Raw genomic sequence first — 25,310 nt, 5'->3', positions numbered from 1 at the left:
TCTGTTTGCAGGAGGACTAGGAGCTGTGGCTTTATTGGAGGAAGTATGCTTGCCTCTAGGGTGGACTCCTAGGGTTCAAAAGACTCCACCATTTCGAGTTTGTTCTCTCTGCTTCCTGTTGGAGATGAGATCTCACAGTCTGCTGCTTGCTGCTGCACTGCCTCATCATAATAGATTCTAATCTCCGGAACCGTAAGCCCAAAGAAATCCTTTTCTGCATAGATTGCCTTGGTCATGGCATTTGATCACAGCAGTAGAAAAGTAAGACTATGCTATAATAAGTTTATATAAATGTAATGGTTTTGCTTCTTCCTGGTATTTTTGCTTTTGTTTTTGTTGTTGTTTTGCAAGGCAGGGTTTCTCCGTGTAGCCTTGGCTGTCCTGGACTCGATTTGAAGACCAGGCTGGCCTTGAACTCAGTGATCCGCCTGCCTCTGCCTCCCAAGCGCTGGGATTAAAGGCGTGCACCACTATGCCCAGCCCAGTTTACCTAGTTTTACATGTATACTGAGGATCTGGATCGAGGTCTTTAGACTTAGACAGAAAGCAATGGCCTAATTTCTTTTAACTTTTATTACATTATTTACATGTGTGGGCACTAGCATGTACTACTATGGAATCCAGAGGACACCTTTTGGGAGTCAGTTCTCTCCTTCCACCATGTGCGTTCAGAGGATTGAACTCAGATTGTCAGGCTTGGTGGACAGTGCCTTTACCACACAACTCATCTCACCCGTGCCCCACCCACTTTGTTTGTTTGTGGGCTTTTTTTTTTTTGAGGTATCATCATGTAGCTTACACTAAACTTGCAGTCCTCTTGCTTCCTGATTACTGGGATTTAGGTGTGGGCCACCATGCCTAGTTTGTTGTTGTTATTTGTTTGTTTGTTTTTTTGAGACAGAGTTTTGTTTGTTTGAGACAGGGTCTCTCTGTGTAGTCTTGGCTGCCCTGGACTCACTTTGCAGACCAGGCTGGCCTTGAACTCACAGTAATCCACCTGCCTCTGCCTCTCGAGTGCTGGGATTAAAGGCGTGTGCCACCACTACCCAGCAACCATGCCTACTTTTATTCCCAGAATTTTCTATTACTTTTGGACTGTAGTTTACTGAAGAATGTGACTGAAACTGTGAAAGTAAAACTAGAGATGTGAGAGACTTTGCTGCATGTTTCTTAGAAAAATATTCTAACATCCCCATTTTGAGGGGATAGAATGCTGATGATTGAACCCAGGGCCTTGAACATGCAAAGCTGCAGATTTTAAAATTTGTTTGCCTTTTCATTATTGCATTTTAAGAAATTTTCATGTATTCTTTGTTTGCTTGTTTTATGAAAAAACTATGTATCTCTGGCTGGCCTAGAGCTCACCATGTAGGCCAGGCAGGTCTCAAACTCACAAGAGATCTGCTGTATCTTATTTGCATATAATTCTTTCCTACTTTATGGGTTGTCCTTTCTACTTCCTTAATGATATTCTTTGAAGCACAAAGGCTTAACATTTTTATGAGATAATTTCTTCCCTTCCTTTCTTATACTAACTTGTAGACTTGCTCTGTTACTTTTTAAATATCTGTATATGGGTGTTTTATCTGTATGTATGTCTGTACCATGTGCATGCCTGGTACCCAAGGAGGCCAAAGAGGGAATTAGATTCCCAGGAACTGAGGTTTCAGACACCAGACTCCAATGTGGTTGCTGGGAATTGAGCCTGTGTCGCCTGGAATTAGTAGCCAGTGCTTTTAACCAATGATCCCCCACACCCCCACACCCCACCCCTGTGTCAAGACACATTCCGACTATGTAACTCAGACTGGTCTTTATTTAGTTTTGGCTGGCTGTCAATTCATGGATAGCCTGCTGTAGCCTCCTGTCAGTGTTCTCTTTTATTGATACTATGTTTGGTTGTTACAGCTGGGAAATTTTGCCTGGCCCAGGATAACCAAGATTTATTCTGGTGTTTTCTTTGAAGAGCTTTATAGTTTTAGTTCTTCCTCTTAGGCCTGTGGTCCATTCTAAACATAATTTCTCTGTATGATGTGGGATAAGGGTCCAATTTTATTCTTACACATTAAGTTTTCTAGTTCCTTTAGCTGAAAAATACTGCCATTTACCCATTGATTGAATAGTCTTAGTTCCTTTGTTGAAAATCACCTGACAAGAAACATTAAGGCTTACTTTTAGCCTTTGATTAATTTTTCCACTGATTTCTATGTCCATTATTTCTCTGTTGCTAATTTCTAGTTTAATTATTTTCCTTAGCAGGCCTGCCTCCCTTCTTTCTTTTCTTCTTCCCTCTGCTCATGCAGCCCAGGCGTGTAGTCTTCGACTCTCTATGTAGAGAAATAACCTTGAATGCCTGATCTTACCTCCATGTCTTAAGTCCTGAGATTACAGGCATGCATCACCATGCCCAGTTAATGTGGTACTGGGCCTCAAACTCAGGGCTTCCTTCATGTTAGCTAAGCACTCTACCAACTAAGCTACAGCCCCTAATCGAATTGTTCTGTTGTAGAAGAGAACATATCTTACTGATACTTGTTTTATGGCATAGCATATGATGTGTTCTAGAGATGCCTCATCTATGTTTGAAAGGAATTCATATTTGCTCTTGGTAAAGAGAGTGTTTTACAGATGTCAGCTAGGTCAGGTTGTTTGATAGTATTGTCCAAATATTTTGTTATTGAACTGTTTGGTCACCTCTTCAGTTTGTTAGGTTTTAGTTTGTGTATTAAGAAAGCATGATTGCTAAATATCTGTGTGTATAGGCTTATAATTGTTACCTCATAAAATATCCCTTTGTATTTGATATGATGGAATTGGGCTTTTCAAAATATATTAGAGTTTGAATAAGATTTCAGTGTTTTGGGGGTTGGAGAGATGGCTAAATGGGAGAGAACTGGCTGCTCTTTCAGAGGGTCTGGTTCGACCGTGTGGCAACTTATAATCATCTGTAATTGCAGTTCCAGAGGATCTGATGTTCTGGCCTCTGAGGGCAAAAGGCATGCACATTGTACACAGACATATGTGGAGGCAAGACAACTATACACATAAAATAAGTGCTTTAAAAAAATCATTATTTCGGTCTTTGGGGGCTGGAGAGATGGCTCAGTGATTCAGAACACTCCTTGCTCTTGCAGAGGACCTGGGTTCTGTTCCCAGCACCCATATAATGGCTCACAGTTGTCCATAACTTTGGTTCCAGGGGATCTGATGCTGTCTACCAGGCAAAACATTCATACAATTAAAGTCTAATTTTTTCAGAGTATTAAAAAGATTTCAGAGGCCAGGCGCAGTGGCATGGCACGCCTTTAATCCCAGTACTCAGGAGGTAGAGGTAGGTGGATCTCTGTGAGTTCCAGGCCAGCCTGGTCTACAGAGTCCAGGACAGCTAAGGCTACACAGAGAAACCCTGTCTTGAAAAACCAAAAGCCAAACCAAACCAAAAATCCCCCCAAAACAAAAAAGGCATCCAAATTTTCTGCTGAGTAGTGAGGGTTAAATGAAGGGCCTCCCACATGCTAGGCCATTGCTCTATTTTAGAATTACAACCTGGCCCTCTTCAACTTTTTCTTTTAGGACAGGATCTTGCTATGTTGTCCTGGCCGATCTTGCAGGTTTTGATCCCTTTGCTTCAGCCTCTGGGTAGCTGGGTATGTAAGGCATGCGCCAGGGATTGCCAGGCTGACCTTTGACTCACGATTGTTTAGCAGCACCTTTCTGGGTTTTTCGTTTGTTTGCTTGCTTGCTTTTTCTTTTTCTTTTTTCTTTTCTTTTCTTTTTTTTTTCTGTTTTTCCGTTTTTGTTGTTGTTGTTTTCCCCTGAGACAAGGTTTCTAGCCTTGGCTGACCTGGATTCACTTTGTAGACCAGGCTGGCCTTGAACTCACAGTGATCTACCTGTCTCTGCCTCCCGAGTGCTGGGATTAAAGGTGTGCGCCACCACCACCCAGCTCTGCAGCACCTTTCTATACTTGGGCATTACAGGTATGTGTTACCATGTCCATCAGAATTTCCATGTTCTCTGTGTTTTTGTTTGTTTGTTTTAGTTTCATGTAGCTGAAGGTGGCTTCAATTTTTGATTCTCCTGTTACCTTCACCTTGGAGTGCTGGCATTACAGTCATACATTTTCTTAGGATTTCAGTTTTTTTTTTTCTTGTGAGACAAGGTTTCTCTGTGTAGCTCTGGCTCTCCTGGAACTAGCTCTGTACACCAGGCTGGCTTCTGCCTCTTGATTACTGGGATTAAAAGTGTGTACCACCACTGCCTCACTAGGATTTCAGTTAAAAAAAAAAAAGCTACACTCCAAAAGAGTGAAGGTTTTTGTAAATAACCATATAACTTTACCTATTTCGGGCTGTTTAGAAGTCTGTCTTCTGGGTTTCTGGTCTTGCTGTTTCTGCATAAGTGACCTTTAGGTCAAGTGAATAAGTATCATTAGTCTTACTTTAAAAATACCTCTCTTAAAGTGTTAGTATTTGGAGAATGTGGGTGAAGATTATACTGTATTCTTTGTATATTCTTGCAAGTTCTTTCCCAACTGAAAAATTATTTCAAAATAAGAAGTTAAAGGAAAAAAAAATCTTAGTCCAGTGAGATGGCTTCCTGGGTAAAGGTGCTTGCTACCAATCTGACAGCCTGAGTCTGCTCCTAGGACGTACATGATAAAAGGAGAGGAGACTCTTGAAAGTTGTCTCCGAGTTCCATTTGGTCCCCATGGTGAGCCACTGCAATTGTTGTAAAGACTATTCTTTCTCTGAGTTTTCATGGCATTCTTATTAAAATTATTTGACCATCAATATATGGGTTTATTTTTAGTCTTTTTTTTTTCATTTCATTTATCTGTGTATCTTTCCTCATGACATATTCTTTTCTTTCTGTTTAAGTTTGTTTTATTATACCAGAAAGACATGGTTTCTCTGTGTAGCCTTGGCTATTCTAGAGCTCATTCTGTAGACCAGGCTGTCCTCCAAACTCACAGATTTTGCCTGCCTTTGCCTCCCGAGTGCTGGGATTAAAGGCACATGTCATCATTGCCCAGCAATATTCATTTGTTTATTTATATTTTTTTGTTTTTTGTTTTGGTTTTGTTTTTCGAGACAAGGTCTCTCTGTGTAGCCTTGGCTGTCCTGGACTCACTTTGTAGACCAGGCTGGCCTCGAACTCACAGCGATCTGCTTGCCTCTGCCACCCAAGTGCTAGGATTAAAGGTGTGCGCCACCACGCCCGGCTTTTTATTGTGGTTTTTAAAAACCCTTTTCCTTGTGCTGCTGCTTATTATTATTATTAATTTTTTTTTGTCAACTTGACACAGGCTGTGATCACCTGGGAAGAGGGAACTTCAATCAGAAAAAAAAAATGCAGTCACCTGTAGGCAAGCCTGTGTTGCATTTCCTTGATTGATGATTGATGTGGCAAGGCCCAGTTCACTGTGATGCCAGTGGTTCTGAATTGTTTCAGAAAGCAGGGCTTGCAAGCTGTGGGGAGCAAGACAATAAGCAGCACCCCTTCGTGGTTTTGCCTCTAGGTTTCTGCCCTATTTAAGTTTCTGTCTTGACCTCCCTCAATGGTGTACTGGTACTCGGAAGTGTAAGATGAAGTGAACCCTTTCCTCCACAAATTGCTTTGGTCATGGCATTTTATCACAGCAATAGAAACAAGCCATTCTGCTTGTGAAATATACATTCAGGAAAAATGTGTAAAATTTCTATGTATAGTTTTTAAGTTTTTATTTGTATTTGTATAGGCCTTTTTCTGTATATATGTCTGTCTGTGCACCATATGTATGCGTTGTGCCCACAGAGGCCAGGAAGGGGTGGTAGATCCCCTGGAACACAGTTATAGACTATTGTGAGCCACCATGTGACTCTGGGAATTCGGTTTCTCTGGAAGAGTAGCCAGTGTTTTTAACCTCTGAGCCATCTCTTCAGCCCTCATGAATCTATACATATAATTTAACAAGTGATTATAAAAGGAAGTTCAGGGGATGGGGAGATGGTTCAGTGAGTAAAAATACCTGCCGCTGAGCTTGACAAGCTGAGTTCAGTCCCCAGCATGTGCTTGCTGGAAGGAGAGAAGTGAGTCCAGAAAACTGTCTTATGACCGCCACATGTATGTCCACATGTCCACTGAGCTATTTTATCAGCCCTTTTCTTTATTGTTTTCATACTCAGATTGCTATATCTAAGCTGTATAAATGAGTTTTGTCTGATTATTGAAGTCTTTGTATGTTTGTGTGGTATATGTGTGTATTCATGTGCACATGTGTGTGGAGAACAGAAGTCTTCTTTAATCGCCTAACACCTTTTTCTGGTTCGGGGTCTTATATGTCAGCCTGGTTGCCAAAACCACGTAGAGCAGTCAGAGGTCGGCCTGCCTCTATCTCCAGAGCTCTGCGATTGAAGGCATGTGCCCCCACACTCAGCCTTCTGCCTTATATTTGAAGACACCGAGGCTGAAGCTTTCAGGTTTGGCTGTGCTAGCTAGCCAGCACATCCCAAGGATTCTCCCTTCTCTGGCTCCCCAGCACTGGAGTTACAAGCATGCATTGCTGCACCTGGCCTCTACAGTGGTGCTGATGCTGAGGCTCGAAACTTAGGTGCTTGTGCTTGCCACGTAAGCACTTCACTAGGAGAGCCACTGCCCCAGCCTTCTGAGATATTTCTTTTTGAAAAATCTCAAACGTAAAATAAGCAGCAAAGTAGTGCACGGAAACTATGCATGCTGTCCTCCTGGATTCCTAATTAGTAGTGTTATAACTGCTTTCTTTATATCTCAGAAGAGAGCGGTATGGTAAGTTGGAGGCCAGCCTGGTCTACACAGTTCTAGACAGCCAGGACTAAATAGTAAGATCCGCTCTCCAAAAAATGGGGAGCTATTTAAGAAGACAATGTACACCAACTTGCATTTCCCACATGCATGTGTACATGAATACACACAGGTATGTTTCGTGTGTTTCCCCATTTGAAAATACATGATGCACATTGTTTTCTTTTAACTTTAGTTGTGTCATCAGGGCATATAACTTAGTAGTATACCATCAGTGCATGTTATAGTAAGGAGGGAAGAAGTCCCTCCTTCCTTCTCTCCCTCACTTCCTTATTTATTTTAGACTATCTCATTATGCAGCGCCCCCCCATCTCCATCCTAAATACTGAGCTTATAAGTGTACACCAACATGCCTTGTAGAGAATAATCTGACTTTGACTTTTTGTACATACCAGAAACTTGGATTATACAGTAGTTCTATTTTTAATTTTTTGAAGAACCACTGTACTAGGTTTTATAGTGGCTGTACTAATTTAAATGCCTCTATCTTCATAATTTTGTTTTGTATTTTTTATGCATTTATTTTGTCTTATGTGTGTGTGTGCCTGAGTGTATGTGTGTGCACCACATTGGTGGAGGAGTCCAGAGAGGTCAGAAGAAATTTCGGGAACTCTAGGACCTGGAGTTAGAAGCAGTGTGAGCCACCATGTGGGTGTGGGAACTGAACCTGGATCCTCTCCAAGACCAGTAAATGCTCTTAACTGCTGACCTGTTTTGTGTTTTCTTGATGATAGGCACTTTTACTAGGGTAGGATGGAATTTCTTTTTTTTTTTTTTAAGATTTCTTTATTTATTATTATGTGTACAGTGTTTTGCCTGCGTGTACACCTGTAGGCCAGAAGAGGGCATCAGATCATATTACAGATGATTGTAAACCGCCATGTGGTTGCTGGAAATTGAACTTGGGACCGAGCTGGACGTGGTGGCGCACGCCTGTAATCCCAGCACTCGGGAGGCAGAGGCAGGAGGATTGCTGTGAGTTCAAGGCCAGCCTGGTCTACAAAGTGACTCCAGGACAGCCAAGGCTAACACAGAGAGACCTTGTCTCAAAAAAAAAAACCCAAAACAAAACAAAACAAAAAAAAGAAAAAAAAAAGAACTTGGGACCTTTGGAAGAGCAGGCAGCCACCTTTCCAACCAAGAATTTCAATGTAGTTTTGATTTTAATTGTCCTGGTTACTAAAGATACTGAATATTTTTATGTATTTATTAACCAATCTTAAAAAGAAATGAACATGTTAGTGAAATAAGACAGACACAAATACTGTGTGTGTCTACTTATATGAATTATGTAGAATAAGTAAGTTCAGAATAGAGAGCAGAATGAAGTTTTGGGGTAAGATTTTTCTTTTGGTAGTTCTGACAGTCAGTCATACACAGAACTTTGTACATGCAAGGCACGCACTCTGCTAGTGAGATACACTCTCAGCCCCTAAAAACTTGCTTTTCTTCTGTTTTAGAAATTAGTTTGGGTCTTGGAGAGATAGCTCAGCAGTGAAGAACACCTCTTCCAGAGAACCTGGGTTCAATTGCCAGCACTCACATGGCAATTCACAACTGTCTGTAACTTCAAGATCTGACAGCCTCACACACACATACATACATACATACATACATACATACATACATACATGTAGGCAAAACACCAATGCACAAAAAATAATTTTTTTAAAACTTAGTTTTGCTTGTTTGTCCAAACTGGCCTGGAACTCTCAGGGCTCCACCTTCAGCTTCCTGAAGAACTAGGACTATAGGTGCGTTCCATAGTACTCAGCTGGATAGGAAGTTTTTCTATAATGACTATATAGTTTCAGTTTAAGATGATGACATTGGGGACCTGGAGAGATGGCTCAGCAGTTAAGAGCACTGACTGCTCCTCCAGAGGTCTTGAGTTCAATTCCCAGCAACCACATGGTGACTCTCAGCCATCTGTAATGTGATCTGATGCCTTCTTCTGGCCTGCAGGTGTACATGCAGGCAGAACACTGTATACATAGTAATAAGTAAATCTTTTTTTTTTAAATAATGATGACAATGTTTTGGAAATGGATTAAAGTGATAATAGACCCAGCAAGATGGCTCAGTGTATAGAGTGCTTGCCATGAAGACAGCTTGAGTTTAGGCCCTGGAACTCATATGACAGTAGAAGGAGAGAACTAACTCACACACATAATAAAAGTTTTAAGGAGTGATGATAGCACAACATTGTGAGTGCATTAATGCCGTGTAACTATACATTTAAGATAGTTCAATTTCTATATATGTTTTACCACAAATTAAACTACTATTAGATGAATTCAGAATCTTAGGCAGTCTTCTGGAAATCTTGTGGTATTTGTACTTACTATGTATAGCTAAGTGAATCCAGGATTTGGGCACCTGTATTGAATTTGGTGGATTGAGATGAGCTTAGAACTAGGTTCCTGTGTATGGAGACATATTGAACTATATGCCAAGTGCTATACTCGTTACTGTAGCTATATTAAAGAAGATAAGGTGGCATATGCCTTTAATCCCAGCACTCAGGAGGCAGAGGCAGGTGGATGGATCTCTGTGAGTTCAAGAGCAGCCTGGTCTAAGCAGTCTAGGGACAGCCAAGACTTACACAGTGAAACCTTGTTCTGCAAAACCTGAGTGAGAGAGAGAGAGGGAGAGAGAGGGGGGGGGGACAATTAAAAATCAGATGACTTATTTTCTCCTTAATGATTTCTGATGTAGGGTGATTTTAAAACTATCTCTTTTCCCTCATTCAGGTTGCTATGGGAATCTATGACCACATAAAAGGAAGTGTGTTCTGAGATGTAAGTGGACTCAAGAGTGAAACAGGAAAAAGTTTAGTGCCAACCTTAGTTACGATGGCCACTGATTCTGGGGAGCCAGCTAGCACAGAAGACTCTGAGAAGCCCGATGGGGTTTCCTTTGAAAATAGGGTTGCTCAGGTTGCTGCACCTCTGACCATAGAAGCTAGAATAAAAGAAAAAACCAATACCGTCTCTGCTTCTGGGGAAACCATTGAAAGAAAGAGATTTTTCCGAAAGAGTGTTGAAATGACAGAAGATGACAAAGTTGCCAAATCGTCCCCCAAAGATGAAAGAATAAAAGCTGCGGCAAATATGTCAAGAGTAGATAAACTTCCTACAAATGTGCTAAGAGGTGGGCAAGAAGTTAAAAATGAGCAATGTTCAAAGGTAACCTCAGAATCCTCAAAAGATTGCTTCAAGGAAAAAAATGAAAAGGAAATGGAAGAAGAAGCGGAAATGAAGGCTGTGGCAACTTCCCCGAGTGGCAGGTTTCTCAAGTTTGACATAGAGCTGGGAAGAGGAGCGTTTAAAACAGTATATAAAGGACTGGACACTGAAACATGGGTTGAAGTTGCTTGGTGTGAACTACAGGTGGGTATATAAGTTTCTTAGCTTAATGAATTCCAAATTGAGCTGCCCCAACTGCCAGAATGATCCAGGATGAAGAGAGGGTAGAGCCCTTCTACCATCCTCTAGAAATTATGTTCTTTTCTAGATCCTGTTAGAAACTCATGCCAAGCTTTTAAAAAAGTATCTTCTCCTCCATGTTCTCCTTTGTTCTCCTGCTCCTCGTCTATGACATGGTGGTAGTCAACTCCTCCTCTTCCCCCTCCTCCTCCTCCTCCTCCTCCTCCTCCTCCTCCTCCTCCTCTTCTTCTTCTTCTTCTTCTTCTTCTTCTTCTTCTTCTTCTTCTTCTTCTTCAGCAATGCTGAAGATGGAATGTAGAGCTTTCACATGCTAGACAAGTAGTCTACCATTGAGATACATTTACAGACCAGTCTTCCTTTTATCTTAACTTTTGCAGTGCTGAGAATAAATTCAGACCCTTATAAAAGTATTCTGCCATTGAGTTATACCCCTCCTTTTCCCTTTATTCAAGTGATTCATCCATTCAGATCAAACTTTGGGTCTTGTACATGCTAGACAAGTGCTCTACCACTGATCTATAAAAATGCTCAGCCTTTGGAAACACAAAATAATTTTTGGTTTACTTTTTTTTTTTGAGACAGGGTATGTAGCCCGATCTGGCCCTCAATTCTCTATGTAACCTAGGCTGCATTCACACTGACTTTCTTCCTGTCTCAACCTTTCTAATGCTAGAGTCATAGGCATATACCTACCATGCTTGATTTCCTTTCCTGTTTTTAAAAATAAAAAGTCTGTGCTATGACATTCTTTGAGAACTTTTTTTATTAGCTTTAGGAAATTCCGCAAATTCTTGTTGACATCTCATTTTGAGAACTGAGCTTATATGCCTCATTGTTTGTTACACTACGTAACTAAGTGTATGTAAGAATGTATTCAGTATGGTATCTACTTTTATTGTTTTATTTTTTTTGGTTTTTTGAGACAGGGTCTCCCTGTGTAGCTCTGGCTGTCCTGGACTCACTTTGTAGACCAGGCTGGCCTCGAACTCACAGCGATCCGCCTGCCTGTGCCTCCTGATTAAAGGCCGTGCTCCACCACGTCTGGCTTTTTATTTTTTTCTTATAAACCACATGTAAAATTCATGATATTTTTCCAAATAGGAAAGATTTTTCTTGAATCTTTCAAGACTTTTATTGATATTCCATCCTCATGCCTTTGAAATTACAGCATACTGAAATTACCAAATCTACAGAGGTTTGTCAGCTCAAGAATGTTTAGAGAGGAGAAATGTTAAAAAAAAAGAATAACTAAATTACCAGATATCTTATTCTCTGATAGACATTTTTATGTAGTACTAGTAACAAATGAGGGATAGGACAGCATATAATGTGAATAGTTTCAAGCAGATGTAGGTCAAATATAAGGAGAATAAGCCTTGCTAACCTCAGTCAACTCATGAAAAAAGGATCAACAACTCATGTGCATTGCTTAACATTAAGTTTGGGACTGGGGATATGACTCAGTTTGGTACAGTACTTGCCCTGGCACGTATGAGCAAAGGGTTGGGTTCCATCTTAGCACCACATATTACCAGACATGGTGGCACATACCTGTAATTCTAGTACTGGGGAGCTGGAGGATTTGAAGTTCAAGGTCATCCTTGACTATAGTCTGGGCTCCATGAGACCCTACCTTAAACCCACCACAGCAACAACCAAACAAACCACAAAACTAAGACTGAATAAAGACATCCACTAGATATTGGTAGTTACTGTTTAAATTCTAATGGTGTCTTTAAGTATGGGTGTCTATAAAATACCCAGATTCTCCCCACTATAAAGTGCTTCTGGTTGCCATTGTGATAGATTGCAATGTAGTCTAAGTGGTAGGAAGTTTATTATCTTTTATTTGAGACAAAGTTTGATATATTCCAGGTTAGCCCCAAATTCACTATGTAACTGAGAATGATCTTCAACTTCTGAACTTCCTGTCTCCACTTCCCAAGTTCTGAGATTGCAAGCATCTACCACTAAGCCCAGTTTATTTGATTTTCAGGGACTGAAAAGCCAACAGAGCTATACCTCTAGACCAGGCCTCCTTGCAATAGCACCTAGATATCTAGCAACTCCAGCTAGAGTCTGTGAACTAAACTAAAGATGCCACTGAAAATCAAAACAGAACAAAACCATCACCAAGAAAAAAATAGGTACAAGCCAGGCATGGAAGTACATGTCTTTGATCCCAGCACTCAGGGAGGCAGAGACAAGTGGTCTCTGTGAGTTCCAGGCCAGCCTGGTCTACAATGCGTGTCCAGGACAGCCAGGGCTACACAGAGAAACCCTGTCTCAAAACAAACAAACAAACAAAAAAGAGAAAGAAAAAAATAGCTTAACATGTTGAGTGAACATTCTATGTACCTTTTATTAGAGTGGTGATTATATTCAAGATAAGGTAGAAGTAGAAGAAATAGCTAAAAATTCATGGTTAAGGGTTAAACATGATGCTAATACCTGTAATTCCAACATTTAGGAGATTAATGCAGAAAAAAATGTTGCGTTAGATGCCAGATCTAGTTTCTAAAACATGTTTTTTAACTTATTCATTTTTATTTTATATGCACCAGTATTTTTGCCTGAAAGTATGTCTGTGTGAGGGTATCAGATCTGGGAATTAACAGACAGTAGTGGCCTGCCATGTGGTGCTCAGAATTGAACCTGGATCCTCTGAAAGAGGAGTCAGTGCTCTTAACTGTTGGGCCAACTCTCCAGCCCCTAAAAACTATACAATTTTAAAATATTCACTGTAGAGCACTTAATTTTTCCTCTAAAATAGTTTTATTACCCTTTCAGAAATGTGTCTAGATTCTGTTTGGACCACCAATAAAATGAATATACTTAATTCCATTAAAGCTACCCCCAGTGCTGTTTAGTTCTAGATCCAGCCATGGATATTAAGTGCAGGCTCTAGGCCAAAGAGATTATCTTGAATCTAGGGATGATAAACCTTGATTAAATATGTATGTTCCAGTCTCTTTGTTTAACAAATTGTATAACTTGATTAAATCTAAACTAAAGACAAATGCTTTTGCAAAATGGCAAAGGATAATGGTGAAAGGGGACAACTCAGGTCTGGGAAATACCATTAATTCCTAAATATTTTTGTGAGTTATTTTAAGTTATTTGTTGGATAAAATTTTATTTTATTTTATTTTAAATATTTCTTTATTACGTATACAGTGTTCTGCCTGCATGTACACCTGAGTCAGTGTAGACTTCTGATTCCCACTGCTGGAAGATAATATGTCTGTGTTTTAATTCTCTGAGTTTATGCTAATTTGGTACTGTAGCAATAGGAAATGAGTGCAACCTAGTATAGTTGTCATGGGAGGGGGCGATTAGTTAACAAATAAACACTCCTTGCAACGTGCTGGACCTATACTAAGTGCTAGGGACAGAAAAAAGAGAGCAAAAGCAGACACAGCCAGATTTCATAAAGCCTATAGTAGAAGAAATATAGTCAGTGTATGAAGAAGCCTTGGAGATGGGAGTTAGCAAAAAGATGAAAGGGCTGTTAAATATGGGTTTGTTTAAAGGAAATGAGAGGGTGAGAAGTAGAAAGAAACAGAGGCACTACTCCTTTACTACCTCGTTTCTTTTTGAACTTATTTTCAGGTGACTTTCTACTTACAAAAGCGTTACAAAGATACACTGTAAAATATTGTACTTAATCAGAATATATCAGTTTCCTTACAAATACTCTTCTTTTCAGTTCTTTGATCACATCCATGTTTGTATGTTGTGTTTACTTTGTACGTTGCCTCCTTTCTCTCTAACAGTTGTTTTCTAGTTTTTCTTTGAACTTGCAAAGGGTATTAGCAGTCCTGTGCCCCCACCCGCACCCTGCCTCCCATCTTTCTTTCTCACTACATAGCCTACAAAGACCAAGAAATTATTAAGTAAGCCAGTTTGACCACAAATCTAAAATCCTTCTGTTTCTGCTTCTTAAATAATGGCATCACAGCACACACTGCTGTGATGGGCCAGCTAAGCTCTGCATTTTTTGTCAAGAATACAACAAAGTGATGTCCCTCTACTGAGTCTGCGATAGCAGGAGTACATGATGTCGATGCATGTTAATGATAAGGTAATCTTAACCACTTGCCTACAGTGTTATCTGTCAGATTGTTCCTCCTATGAGGTTGCCTCGCTAGATTAGTAAATATCTTAGGCACTGTGAAACACATCTCAGGTAGGTTTTGGTACTCTTTGGTGTCTGAGTTTTAGGTATATTAAGTAACCTGATCAAAGAGAGTATTCCATCTGATATGGTTTTATGTGTATTCATCAAAATTAGGAATATTTTTAGTTGAGCAGTGGTGGCACACACCTTAAATCCTAGCACTTTAGGAGACAGAGACAGTCAGATCCCTGAGTTTGAGACCAGCCTGGTTTACATAGTTAGTTCCAGGTTAGCCAGAGCTACATAATGAGACCCTTTCTCAACAAACAAAGCAAAAACAAATTTCTTTCTTTGGTTATATGGAACGCAGAGCCATGCACATGTTCTAGTACTGAACTTATATCCCACCCTCCCCTTCCTTCACCTCTTTTTTCTCTCCTTCTACTCCCTCTTTCCCTTCCTTTTTCTTTCCTCCCTCCCCTCATTCCCTCCACCTCCTTTCCCCATTCTTCCCTTTTCCTCTCTTTTATTTTGTTCTTCTAAAAATTTTTGTTAAAATGTAATTATATATTTTCCCCTTCCCTTTCAAATTCATGGTCTTTTATATTTTTATTATTGTTATACATATATGTGAATAAAATGTAAATGCAGCCTTCTAATTTTTAATTCTAATATGTGTGTGTGTGTGTGTGTTTTGCCTGCATGTATGTCTGTGCACTGTGTGCATGCCCTTCTCCTCTCTCCCTATATCCCTTCCCTTTCTCCTCAGGGAAGGGAGACCTCCCATGGATATCAATCTGCCTTGTTATCTCAAGTTGTAGTAGGACTGGGTGCATTTTCTTCTATTGAAGCTAGAAAGGCCATCCAGTTAAGGGAAAAGGATCCAAAGACAGGCAACAGAGTCAACCCCTGTTCCTGCTGTTAGAGGTCCCACATGAAGACCAAGCTGCACATCTGTTACATATGAGTGTGAGGCCTAGGTCCATCCCATGGATGCTCTCTGGTTGCTGGTTCAGTCTCTATGAGCTCCTATGGGTCCAGGTTAATTGATTTTGTACGTTTTGTAGGGTGTCCTTGACCCTTCTGGCTTTTTCAGTCCTTCCTCCACCTCATTCCATAAGATTCCCCGAGCTCCACCTAATGTTTGGCTGTGGGGCTCTGCATCTGTTTCCATCAGCTGCTTGGTGAAGCCTCTCAGATGACAGTTATGCCAGGCTTCTGTCTGCAAGCATAGCAGAATATTAATAGTGTCAGGGGAGAGTTCTTTCTCATGGCATGGGACTCTCATTGGGTCAGTCATTGGTTGCCTGTTCCCCTTACTTCCTGTTCCCTCTTTATCCTTTTTTTCTTTCTGTTGGTTTTTCAAGACAGGGTTTCTCTGTGTAGCCTTGGCAATCTTGGACTCACTTTGTAGAACAGGCTGGCCTCAAACTCACAGAGATACCCCTGCCTCTGCCTCCCCAAGTGCTGGGATTACAGGTGTGCATCACCACGCCTGGCTGATTTTTTTTTTAACAAATAAAATTCACCAGTGGATCAAAGATAGTTTTTTGCTGTTTTAAGAATTTAAAAGCAAGACAGGGAATATAGCTTAGTTACTATACTAACTAAGCATATATGAGGCCATAGGTTTAATATCTCCAAAAACACAAGGATAGGAGGAGGAAAAGGAAGTTAAGAAGAAACCCATATGAGAAAACTTGTCAATAGGCCATATGATTGTATTAGCATGTACTGAGAAGATACCCGAATTCCATAAATACCCCTAATTAAAAAGCAAAACTAATTCTGTATGGAAATTACTTAATTTTAAACAACTTATTTAAAACAAAATAGTCTTTGAAGTTCTAGGATAATAAAGCTGTTTTTATGAAAATCTAGTATGAGATAGTCATGACTTTCAGCACTGTCAATATTATTGTTATTTTGGCAAAATCAATAAGGTTATAGATAGATGCAACAGTACAAATATAAGAAAGATTGACTTATCATTTCCTGTTGATAATATATATCTTCCTGTAAAATTTGAGTCTCTGATCCTTATATGATATAGGGACAGTGATTCTCTGTGTAGTTTTGTCTGTCCTGGACTTGCTTTGTAGACCAGGCTGGCCTTGAACTCAGAGATCTGCCTATCTCTGCCTCCTTGAATGCTGGAATTACAGGCATGTGCCACTGCCACCATGCCTGGCTAGTAGCCCAATATTTCTATCTGGAAGCTTAGAGCAGTTTTGTTTTCACAATTCAGAAATTAAACTGGAATAAATATCTTAAATCTCATTACCTTTTTATTATTCTTGTTTTGATTTTTAGAGATCTTCTAGATATGAAAACTTGGGGATTTCTTATCTATTTTATGACTTTTTGTCAATTCATTTTGTGATAATGTAAGCATTCTACCACCAAACTATATCCTAAAGCTCTTAAGACATTGATGGTATGTAGATGTGTTCATAGCATAGTTGTGAACTGTAACAGTGGTTGCATTACCTTAGGGTAGAGCCAAATTCATTAAGGAAAAATACCAGCGATTTTATAGATTAAAAATTGGTAGATATGAGACATATATTTATACAGTAAAACACTCTGTTGTGCTATTAGAAATGTACATGGAAATTTCTGTGGTCTTAATTTGGAACTTGTTCTTCTACTTTAGGACCGCAAATTAACTAAAGCTGAGCAGCAACGGTTCAAAGAAGAAGCAGAGATGTTGAAAGGTCTCCAGCATCCCAATATAGTTCGATTTTATGATTCCTGGGAGTCCATATTAAAAGGAAAGAAATGTATTGTGTTAGTGACTGAACTAATGACATCAGGAACCTTAAAGACGTAAGTTGAGATTGAAATAATTTTAAAGTCATAAAACTTATTTATAAACTTGATTTAAGGGCTTGTAGAAGGGCTGGGCTGTAGCTCGGTGGAATAGCACTTACTTAGTATGTCCAAGGCCTTGGGTTCCATCCCTAGTATTATAACAACAAGAAAAGAACTCATAGAATCTATTTCAGATTGATTTAAAAATCAGCATATTAATGTAGTTTGTTAGACTATGCAGTGCTGAAAAGTTAATGTTTGGGGACCTGGGGATGATGCTCAATTGGTTAAATGCTTGCCTAGCATACATGAAGAAGCTATGGGTTCATTTCCCATACCACATATAGCTAGGAACAGTAGCACCCGCCTTTAATCTCAGCATTAGTGGTAGGTAGAGATAGGGAGATCAGGAGGTCAGGGTCATTCTTAGTTACATGGTGAGTTCAGGGCCACCTGAGCTATAGTGAAATCATGCATCAAAAATAGAAAAAAAAAGGAGTTCAAGAGAGCACTTGTTGCTCTTGCAGAGGCTCCTACCACACTGGGATGCTTTACAACCATCTACAGCTCTAGTTCCAGGTAACCCGATGTCCTCTTCTGACATCAGTGAGTGCCTGATACTCAGCACATATACATGCTTGCAGGCAGACACATATACATAAAACAAAAGTTAATGTTTTAGAGATGTCATAGAATTTGAGAGTTGAAAATTATTATAGAGAGAGTATGATTGCATTTTGAAAAGGTAATGATTTGCTGAGGGTTTGGCCAAGCTTATATACCTAGTAAGGAATAACTACTCTATAAGTATAGTCTTTTTTTTTTCCTAGACAAGGTTTTTCTGTGTGTGTAGCCTTGGCTGTCCTGGACTCACTTTGTAGACCAGGCTGGTCTTGAACTCACATCAATCTGCCTGCCTCTGCCTCTGCCTCCTGAATGCTGGGATCAAAGGCATGCACCACCATGCCTGGCTAAGTATAGTCTTGTTTGTAATCAATTTTTAATTCGGTGTGAATTGACTGTATAATTAGTTGTAAATAATTAATTGTGAAATGTACATTTTCCTTAGCATTTTACACTAAAATTTTATGTAACCAAGATCTCCAGTGACCGGCTAAGAATTCATTAATAAGTAGAGAAGGACTTTCTTTTTAAAATGGTGCCTCCATTCAAAAAAGGCATTCTAGTATATTTCTTGCATTGAAGTAAAAATGCTAGACTTTATAGAATATCTTTTAGAGTAGGTCAAACCATTTTTTTGAGAGACCATGAAGTGGGATGAGAAACTTAAGTGACCTATAAGTGACCGTAAGTCACTGAAAGATTAGATGAGAATGAGATTTTTGATAGATTTTTATTTTTCTATAACAGACAGTAGAAAATAATTTGGGAAATAGAGAGATGGCTCAGTGGTTAAGAGCACCTGCTGCTCTTGCAGAGGACCAGAGTTCAGGTCCTGGTATCCACATTGGGCAGCTCAAAACTCTGTAACTCCAGCTCCAGGGGGTCCAGTGCCCTTTTCTGGCCCCCACAGGCATTTGCCCATATGTGCACAGTAACAAGTACATAAATAAACATAAGCCTTAAAATTATTCAGCGATATCAATCATAGTAAATAAGTAAGCAAAACAGCTTTCTCATAGTGGTATTTATAGAATAATCTGAGAATGTTTCTTTACACAGATCTTTGTTTCTTCGTATAGGTACTTAAAACGATTTAAAGTCATGAAACCAAAGGTCTTAAGAAGCTGGTGCAGGCAAATTTTAAAAGGATTGCAGTTCTTACACACAAGAACCCCTCCTATTATTCACCGGGACCTGAAATGTGACAACATTTTCATCACAGGACCAACTGGATCTGTGAAGATTGGTGATCTTGGACTTGCAACCTTAATGCGCACATCATTTGCCAAGAGTGTCATTGGTGACTAGTACTTTACAATTTACTGGCTAGGTATTAGATTTGCCAGTTGTATAGGACTGGGACAGAAATGATGAGTCAACTACAGTCTTGAGCAAAATTTTGGCCACTGCCTGTGTGTTCGTTCTCTCTCTCTCTCTCTCTCTCTCTCTCTCTCTCTCTCTCTCTCTCTCTCCCTCTCCCTCTCCCTCTCCCTCTCCCTCTCCCTCTCCCTCTCCCTCTCCCTCTCCCTCTCCCTCTCCCTCTCCCTCTCCCTCTCCCTCTCCCTCTCTCTCTCTCTCTCTCTCTCTCTCTCTCTCTCTCACACACACACACACACTTGTTTTATTGAGACAGGGTCTTGTATAATTTGGACTAGCCGCAAATTCACTATGTAGTAGAAAAATCTTGAACTCCTAATCCTCCTGGCTCTGCCTCCTAATTCTTGGGATTTTAGGGCCCAGCCAGCACATTTAACTGTTATTTGGTTTGAAATAATTGTGAATGTGCTTTGGAATACCAATTATATGAAAATTGACTTATTTCCAATACATCCTAGTGTGTATATTTTATAGAATGTATTAAGGACTATTTTCTCGAGACAGGGTCTCTCTGTGTAGCCTTGGCTGTCCTAGACTCACTTTGTAGACCAGGCTGGCCTTGAACTCACAGCGATCCTCCTGCCTCTGCCTCCCCAGTGCTGGGATTAAAGGCATGCGCCACATGCCCGGCTTAAGGACTATTTTTTAATTTCTTATTTTACATGTATGGATGTTTGTGCTAATTATATCTGTACATTGCTTGCATGCAGTACCCTCAGGGGTCAGAAGATAGTGTGGGGACCCCTGGAGCTGGGCTCCAACACTCAATTGTGAGCCATTATGTGGGTGCTGGGAACTGAACCTGAGTCCGCCACAAGCGCAACAAGTGCTCTTAACTACTGAACTCTCTATTCAGCCCCATCCATTAAGGATTATTGAAAGATTCTGAGGACTTAAGGAAAAACGTTTACTAATTTAATGTATCCAAATTTGAGCTAAAAGGTTAGAAATAAAATCAGATTTTATTTATCGCTAGCTATCTCTTTTTGAGAGAGAGTCTCTCCAGAATATAATTCTGGCTGACTTGGAACTTGCTATGAACACTCCTGCCTCTGTCTCAAGAGTGCTGGCATCAAAGGAATGCATCATAGTGCCTGGCTTTTTCTTTTCTTTTCTTTTCTTTTTTTGAGACATAATTTCATTATAGACCAGGCTGACCTTGAACATACTATGTAGCCAAGAACAACCTTAAAATTCTGACCTTCCTGCTTGTTACCTCACAAGTACTAGGATTGATTACAAGTGTGAGGCACCATGGTTAAGATTTTTTAAACATCTTAACTTAACCTTGAATGTTTTAAACTGTACTTTATAAGTACAAAATACTACATTTGCTTTTTTCTTTGAGACAGGCTCTCTCTACACAGTCCTGGCTGTCCTGTAACTCGCTCTGTAGACCAGGCTGACCTCAAACTCAAAGAGATCTGCTTACCTCTGCTTTCCAAGTGCTGGACAAGGCGTACACCACCACACCTGGCCTGATTTACAAATTTGCTTTTAGGGGACAGAAATCAACAGATGCTTTTTATGGGAAAGAAAATCTTGATGAGTAGATTTTTTTTCTTTAATTACAATATGGTTGTATTATTTTGTAGGCACTCCTGAGTTTATGGCTCCAGAGATGTATGAAGAACACTATGATGAATCTGTAGATGTTTATGCTTTTGGAATGTGCATGCTGGAAATGGCTACTTCGGAGTATCCGTATTCTGAGTGTCAGAATGCAGCTCAAATATACCGTAAAGTAACCAGTGTAGGTATAATTTTGTTCATGTTACTTGACAGATTGCTACATTTATATTGAAATTGATAAAACTGATTTAGTCAAATTTAATTATGGGACAAGGGGTGTGGCTTGTTCATAGAATATTTGCCCAATATAAGCAAGACTCTAGTGGAAGAAAAGAGAAAATACCCTCCATTATGGTTTAGTTTTATATGTCAATATTAGTTTAACAATTTCACTTAGAAAAGCTTATAAAGGTTTCTCTTTGTGTACTTGAATTCTGTTGGGGTCATATAAAATACTCTTATTATTTTGTAGAAAATATACAGATATATCATCTTTATTTGTAGTAAAAATTTTAGATATTAGATTGGTCTTAATTTTGTTTTGTTTTGTTTTTCTGAGACAAGATCTCACTATATACTTCTGGCTGTCCTGGAACTCACTGTGTAGACCAGGCTGCACTTTTATCACAGAGACCTGACTGCCAAGATTATGCACCACCCCTACCCCTGGCTTGACTGGTCTTAGTTTTGAAGTTTGGAAAAAAGACTGACTAGGATAATTTGAATGACTAATAATACTTAAGTGCCCAATTATAAAAGGCCATTCAATATATAGTTTTAGAGGTGAAATATGAATCCTTACTATGTTAGAAATAGCAAGGACTGCAATGACAAGAAGTGTTTACTACTCTTAGAGAGCTTGCATTTCTAGGAGGAAAATGATATAAATTAAGAACTAACTAGCAAGACATGGTTTTCAGTCACATAGGTATAAATTACCAAGGAACTCAACGGGAGGTCAGTGTAAAGATCATAAAGGACCTTTTCTGTGACTAAAATAACATTAACAGGGTCTCACTGTGCCAATGAGGCTGACCATGAACTCATGGCGCTTCTACCTTTGCCTCCCAAATGCTGTGCATAATATATCTTTTTCTGTGTGTGTGATTTTGGGGATCAAATCCACAGCCTAATGAATGCTACACAAGTAGTCTACAACCAATCCATGCCCCTAGGATAACTGTAATTTTGAATGACTTGTTTTTATATTGATATATAAAAATGCCATATCATAATTTACATTTCTACCTCTCTCACAGCTTCTTGAATTTTGGATTCAAATTAACTCCCAATCATGCCAGATTTATCTAGTATATGAAAGCAATACTTTGTGATTCTGTATTCTTTAAGCTAGTATGATAGCTTAAAGTAGAAGTGGAAGTAGATCTTAGAGGGCTTCAATCCATGGCAATTATTTTTCTTCCAGTTTGATTGACAATTTTCTATTTAATGACTACAATAATATTTGGATTACTTTTTGAAACCTTATAAACAAAAGGTAGTTAAATGTAAAATGAGCAGGTTCATGTAAATAACATGCTTATTATTTAAAAATTGTACATTGTCTAGACTGCATATATGTCTTGTAAATTTTAAAGTGTACATGTAAAGTAATAGTTACCCTTTTGGCCTTTTTTATATGTATGTATCATTTTAATTTGTTCTTATTCATCCTCTCCCTCACTACCCTCTCCTATTTTCCCTGCCTACATTATTTATTTATTTATTTATTTATTTATTTATTTATTTAGGTTTTTCAAGACAGGGTTTCTCTGTGTTGCCCTGGCTATCCTGAACTCACTTTGTAGATCACGCTGGCCCTGGACTCACAGAGATCCACCTGTCTTTGCCTCCCTGAGTACTGGGATTAAAGGCATGTGCCACCTTGCCCAGCCTCCTGCCTACATCTTGCTGGTCTTCTATGCCTACTAATACTAATAATCCTCTCTCTGCTTTTATTTATTTATTTTTCTCTCCCTCTGATTTTATATCATATGTATTCCATTATCCCTCATTCTCTTCCTCCCTTTTTATGGCTCCCTTTCTGCCTACTCCCCCCCCCCACAGAAACACACAACACACACACTTCAGCACACAGAGAGACATTAAAATTCCAAGTATGGTGGAAAACATGCATTCTGGCTTATGTTGCCTAACATAATGATTTCCAGTTTTATTCATTTTCCTGCAAATGCTATGATTTCATCAATTTTTTATAGCTGAATAAAATTCTGTTGTGTATATATATATACCACACTTTCATTATATAGTTATTTGTGGAAAGACATTGAGATTGGTTCATTTCTTAGCTGCTGTGGATTGTGTCTCAATAAACACAGTTGTACAAATATCTCTGAAGAGACCTTTGGATATATACCCTGGACTGGCATAGCTCAGTGATATGGTAGTTATATTTTTAGTTTAATGAAGAGCCTCCATACTGACTTACATAGTGGTTGCAATATATTACAGTCCTACCAGCAATGAATAAGGTTTCCACTTTGCACATACTGGCCAGCACTTATTTCCATTTCTTTTGTTTTGCTTACTTTTAATTAGCTCTTTGAGACTATCTGGCAGTATATTTTGATCATATTCACCTTCGCTCCTTTCCTTTTCCACCCAACTCTGTGTCTGTGCATACATGTCGTGTCACTTCCCCCCCCACACACAAGGCCTCTATGTGCTGCACATATATTCTTGGATGCTTCCACGCAAGCATGGTCAACTTATACGAGGCTAAACTGTTGAGAGAAAACTGATCCCTCCTCTATCAGCTGCTAAGAATTATCAGTAGCTTCTCTTCTAAAAGTTGTATTTGTTCATTTACAATTTCATACACATATTTTTCATAGCGTCATATATATTAATGTACTTTAATCTATTCCTTTCTACTTTGGACTAAATTCCCTCCCGAACCCCCTCCTGTTTTCATGTCTTTTCTTTTGTATCCCACTGAATTTAATTTGGATTCCTTGCATGGCCATGGGTGGGTGTTATTTGCTTGAGCAAGGGCAACTTTACCACTGAAGAATATGAGTCGCCCCTCCCCGAGCAATCGTTAGCTACCTGTGCTTTCTCAGGGAAGGGTGTGGCGTTTTGAAATGTTGATGGCCCCAATTTTCTTTTTTGTTTTGTTTTGTATTTTTTAGGGTACAATATAATATAATGAATCTCATCATGGCTTCTTTTACATATGTGCCAGTAAACTTTACTCTCGTGTGTTTTCCTTTATCCCTGGCCGTCCCCCATGTCTCTCTCTGCCCCCTGTAGGCTGTTTCCTCTGTTTCATCAATCATTCTTTTTCCCCCCTATTCCATGTGTTTTTAAATTATTGTTTTGAGACAGGATCTCATCTCACTGTGTAGCCTGGCTGTCCTGGAACTCTCTATTTAGTCCAGGCTAGCTGTGAACTCACGAGGTCTCTGCCTGATCTGTCTCATGAGTGCTAAGTTCAAAGGCATGCTCCACCAAGTCAGCTTCCTATTACACATATTTGTTACTCTCCATTTCTCCTAACAGCTCTTCCTCACATCTCATGATTGTCTTTCTAATTTTTTCACCTATAAACAAACACGTATAAATACATATATAATCTTAAATCTTGGTGCCACATATGAGAAAAAATGTGGTATTTGTCTTACCAAGCCTGGCTTATTTTGTTTAACATGGTGGTTTCCAATTATACCCATTATGTTGAAAATGTCATGATCTCGTTTTATTATAGGGCTGCACAAAATTCCATTATGTGTATGTGCACATTTTCTTTATCCAGTTGCCTGTTGATAGACATCTTTTAGACTGATTTTTGGCTGTCCTGGACTCATTTTGTAGACTAGACTGGCCTCAAACTCACAGCCATCCACTTGCCTCTGCCTCCTGAATGTTGGGATTAAAGGCATGCGCCACCACCACCTAGCTCCAGCTTCTATTTTTATTACTTTTTTATTAATTGTGTCTGCATGGTTTATGAACATGAATACAGGTTCCTGTGGAGGCCAGAAGAAGGAATTGTATTCCTTGGAGCTAGAGTTATAGGTAGTTGTGAGCCACACCCAGCAGCAGACCAGTAGACCAGGCTGGCCTCGGACTCACAGAGATCCGCCTGCCTCTGCTGGGATTAAAGGCGTGCACCACCACCACCTGGCTAGCAACTGCCTTTAATAGTGGAGCCATCTCGTCAGTTTCTCTGTCTTTCTACCTTTGAGAGCTTATTCAGATCATTTGCCAATCTATTGATTCAAAGTTCTCTTGATAGTGTTTAGTTTTTACAGTTCTTCATATATTTTAGATAGCCTATTTCTGATGTGTAGCTGTCAAGATCTGTACAGGTGAAACATCTGTCTTCATACTTTCCAAACCTTTGAAATATTTATCATCCTACTAGAGGGGTGAGGCCATGTATTTCAAGTATTCCACTGGAGGTGCCAAGGTTTTTAGCACTATGGAAGTGAGTAGCAGATAGATGGCTGCAAAGGTTGATCTGCCTTCTGACCTAAAGCCCAGGGCTATCAGATTCTAGGGTTATTTCT

The 25,310-nt window shown here is 39.5% G+C and overlaps 1 protein-coding gene across 6 annotated transcripts in view; it reads left to right on the top strand.

The window, feature by feature from the left end:
* The window catches only part of WNK3 (WNK lysine deficient protein kinase 3), a 104,593-nt gene that overhangs the window by 27,565 nt on the left and 51,718 nt on the right, over positions 1 to 25,310 (top strand). For all 6 annotated transcript variants that reach the window (XM_084790010.1, XM_084790005.1, XM_084790006.1 and 3 more), the window contains exons 2-5: positions 9,576 to 10,214; positions 17,048 to 17,220; positions 18,909 to 19,129; positions 20,802 to 20,959. In XM_084790010.1, coding sequence (XP_084646136.1) covers positions 9,678 to 10,214; positions 17,048 to 17,220; positions 18,909 to 19,129; positions 20,802 to 20,959 — 1,089 coding nt within the window. In that variant the 5' untranslated portion in view covers positions 9,576 to 9,677. The remainder of the gene's footprint in view (positions 1 to 9,575; positions 10,215 to 17,047; positions 17,221 to 18,908; positions 19,130 to 20,801; positions 20,960 to 25,310) is intronic.

The sequence above is a fragment of the Acomys minous genome (genome assembly GCF_964271855.1).
Source record: "Acomys minous genome assembly, chromosome: 7".
NCBI classification, from domain to species: Eukaryota; Metazoa; Chordata; class Mammalia; order Rodentia; family Muridae; genus Acomys; species Acomys minous.
This window is presented reverse-complemented; position numbering and strand designations above follow the sequence as displayed.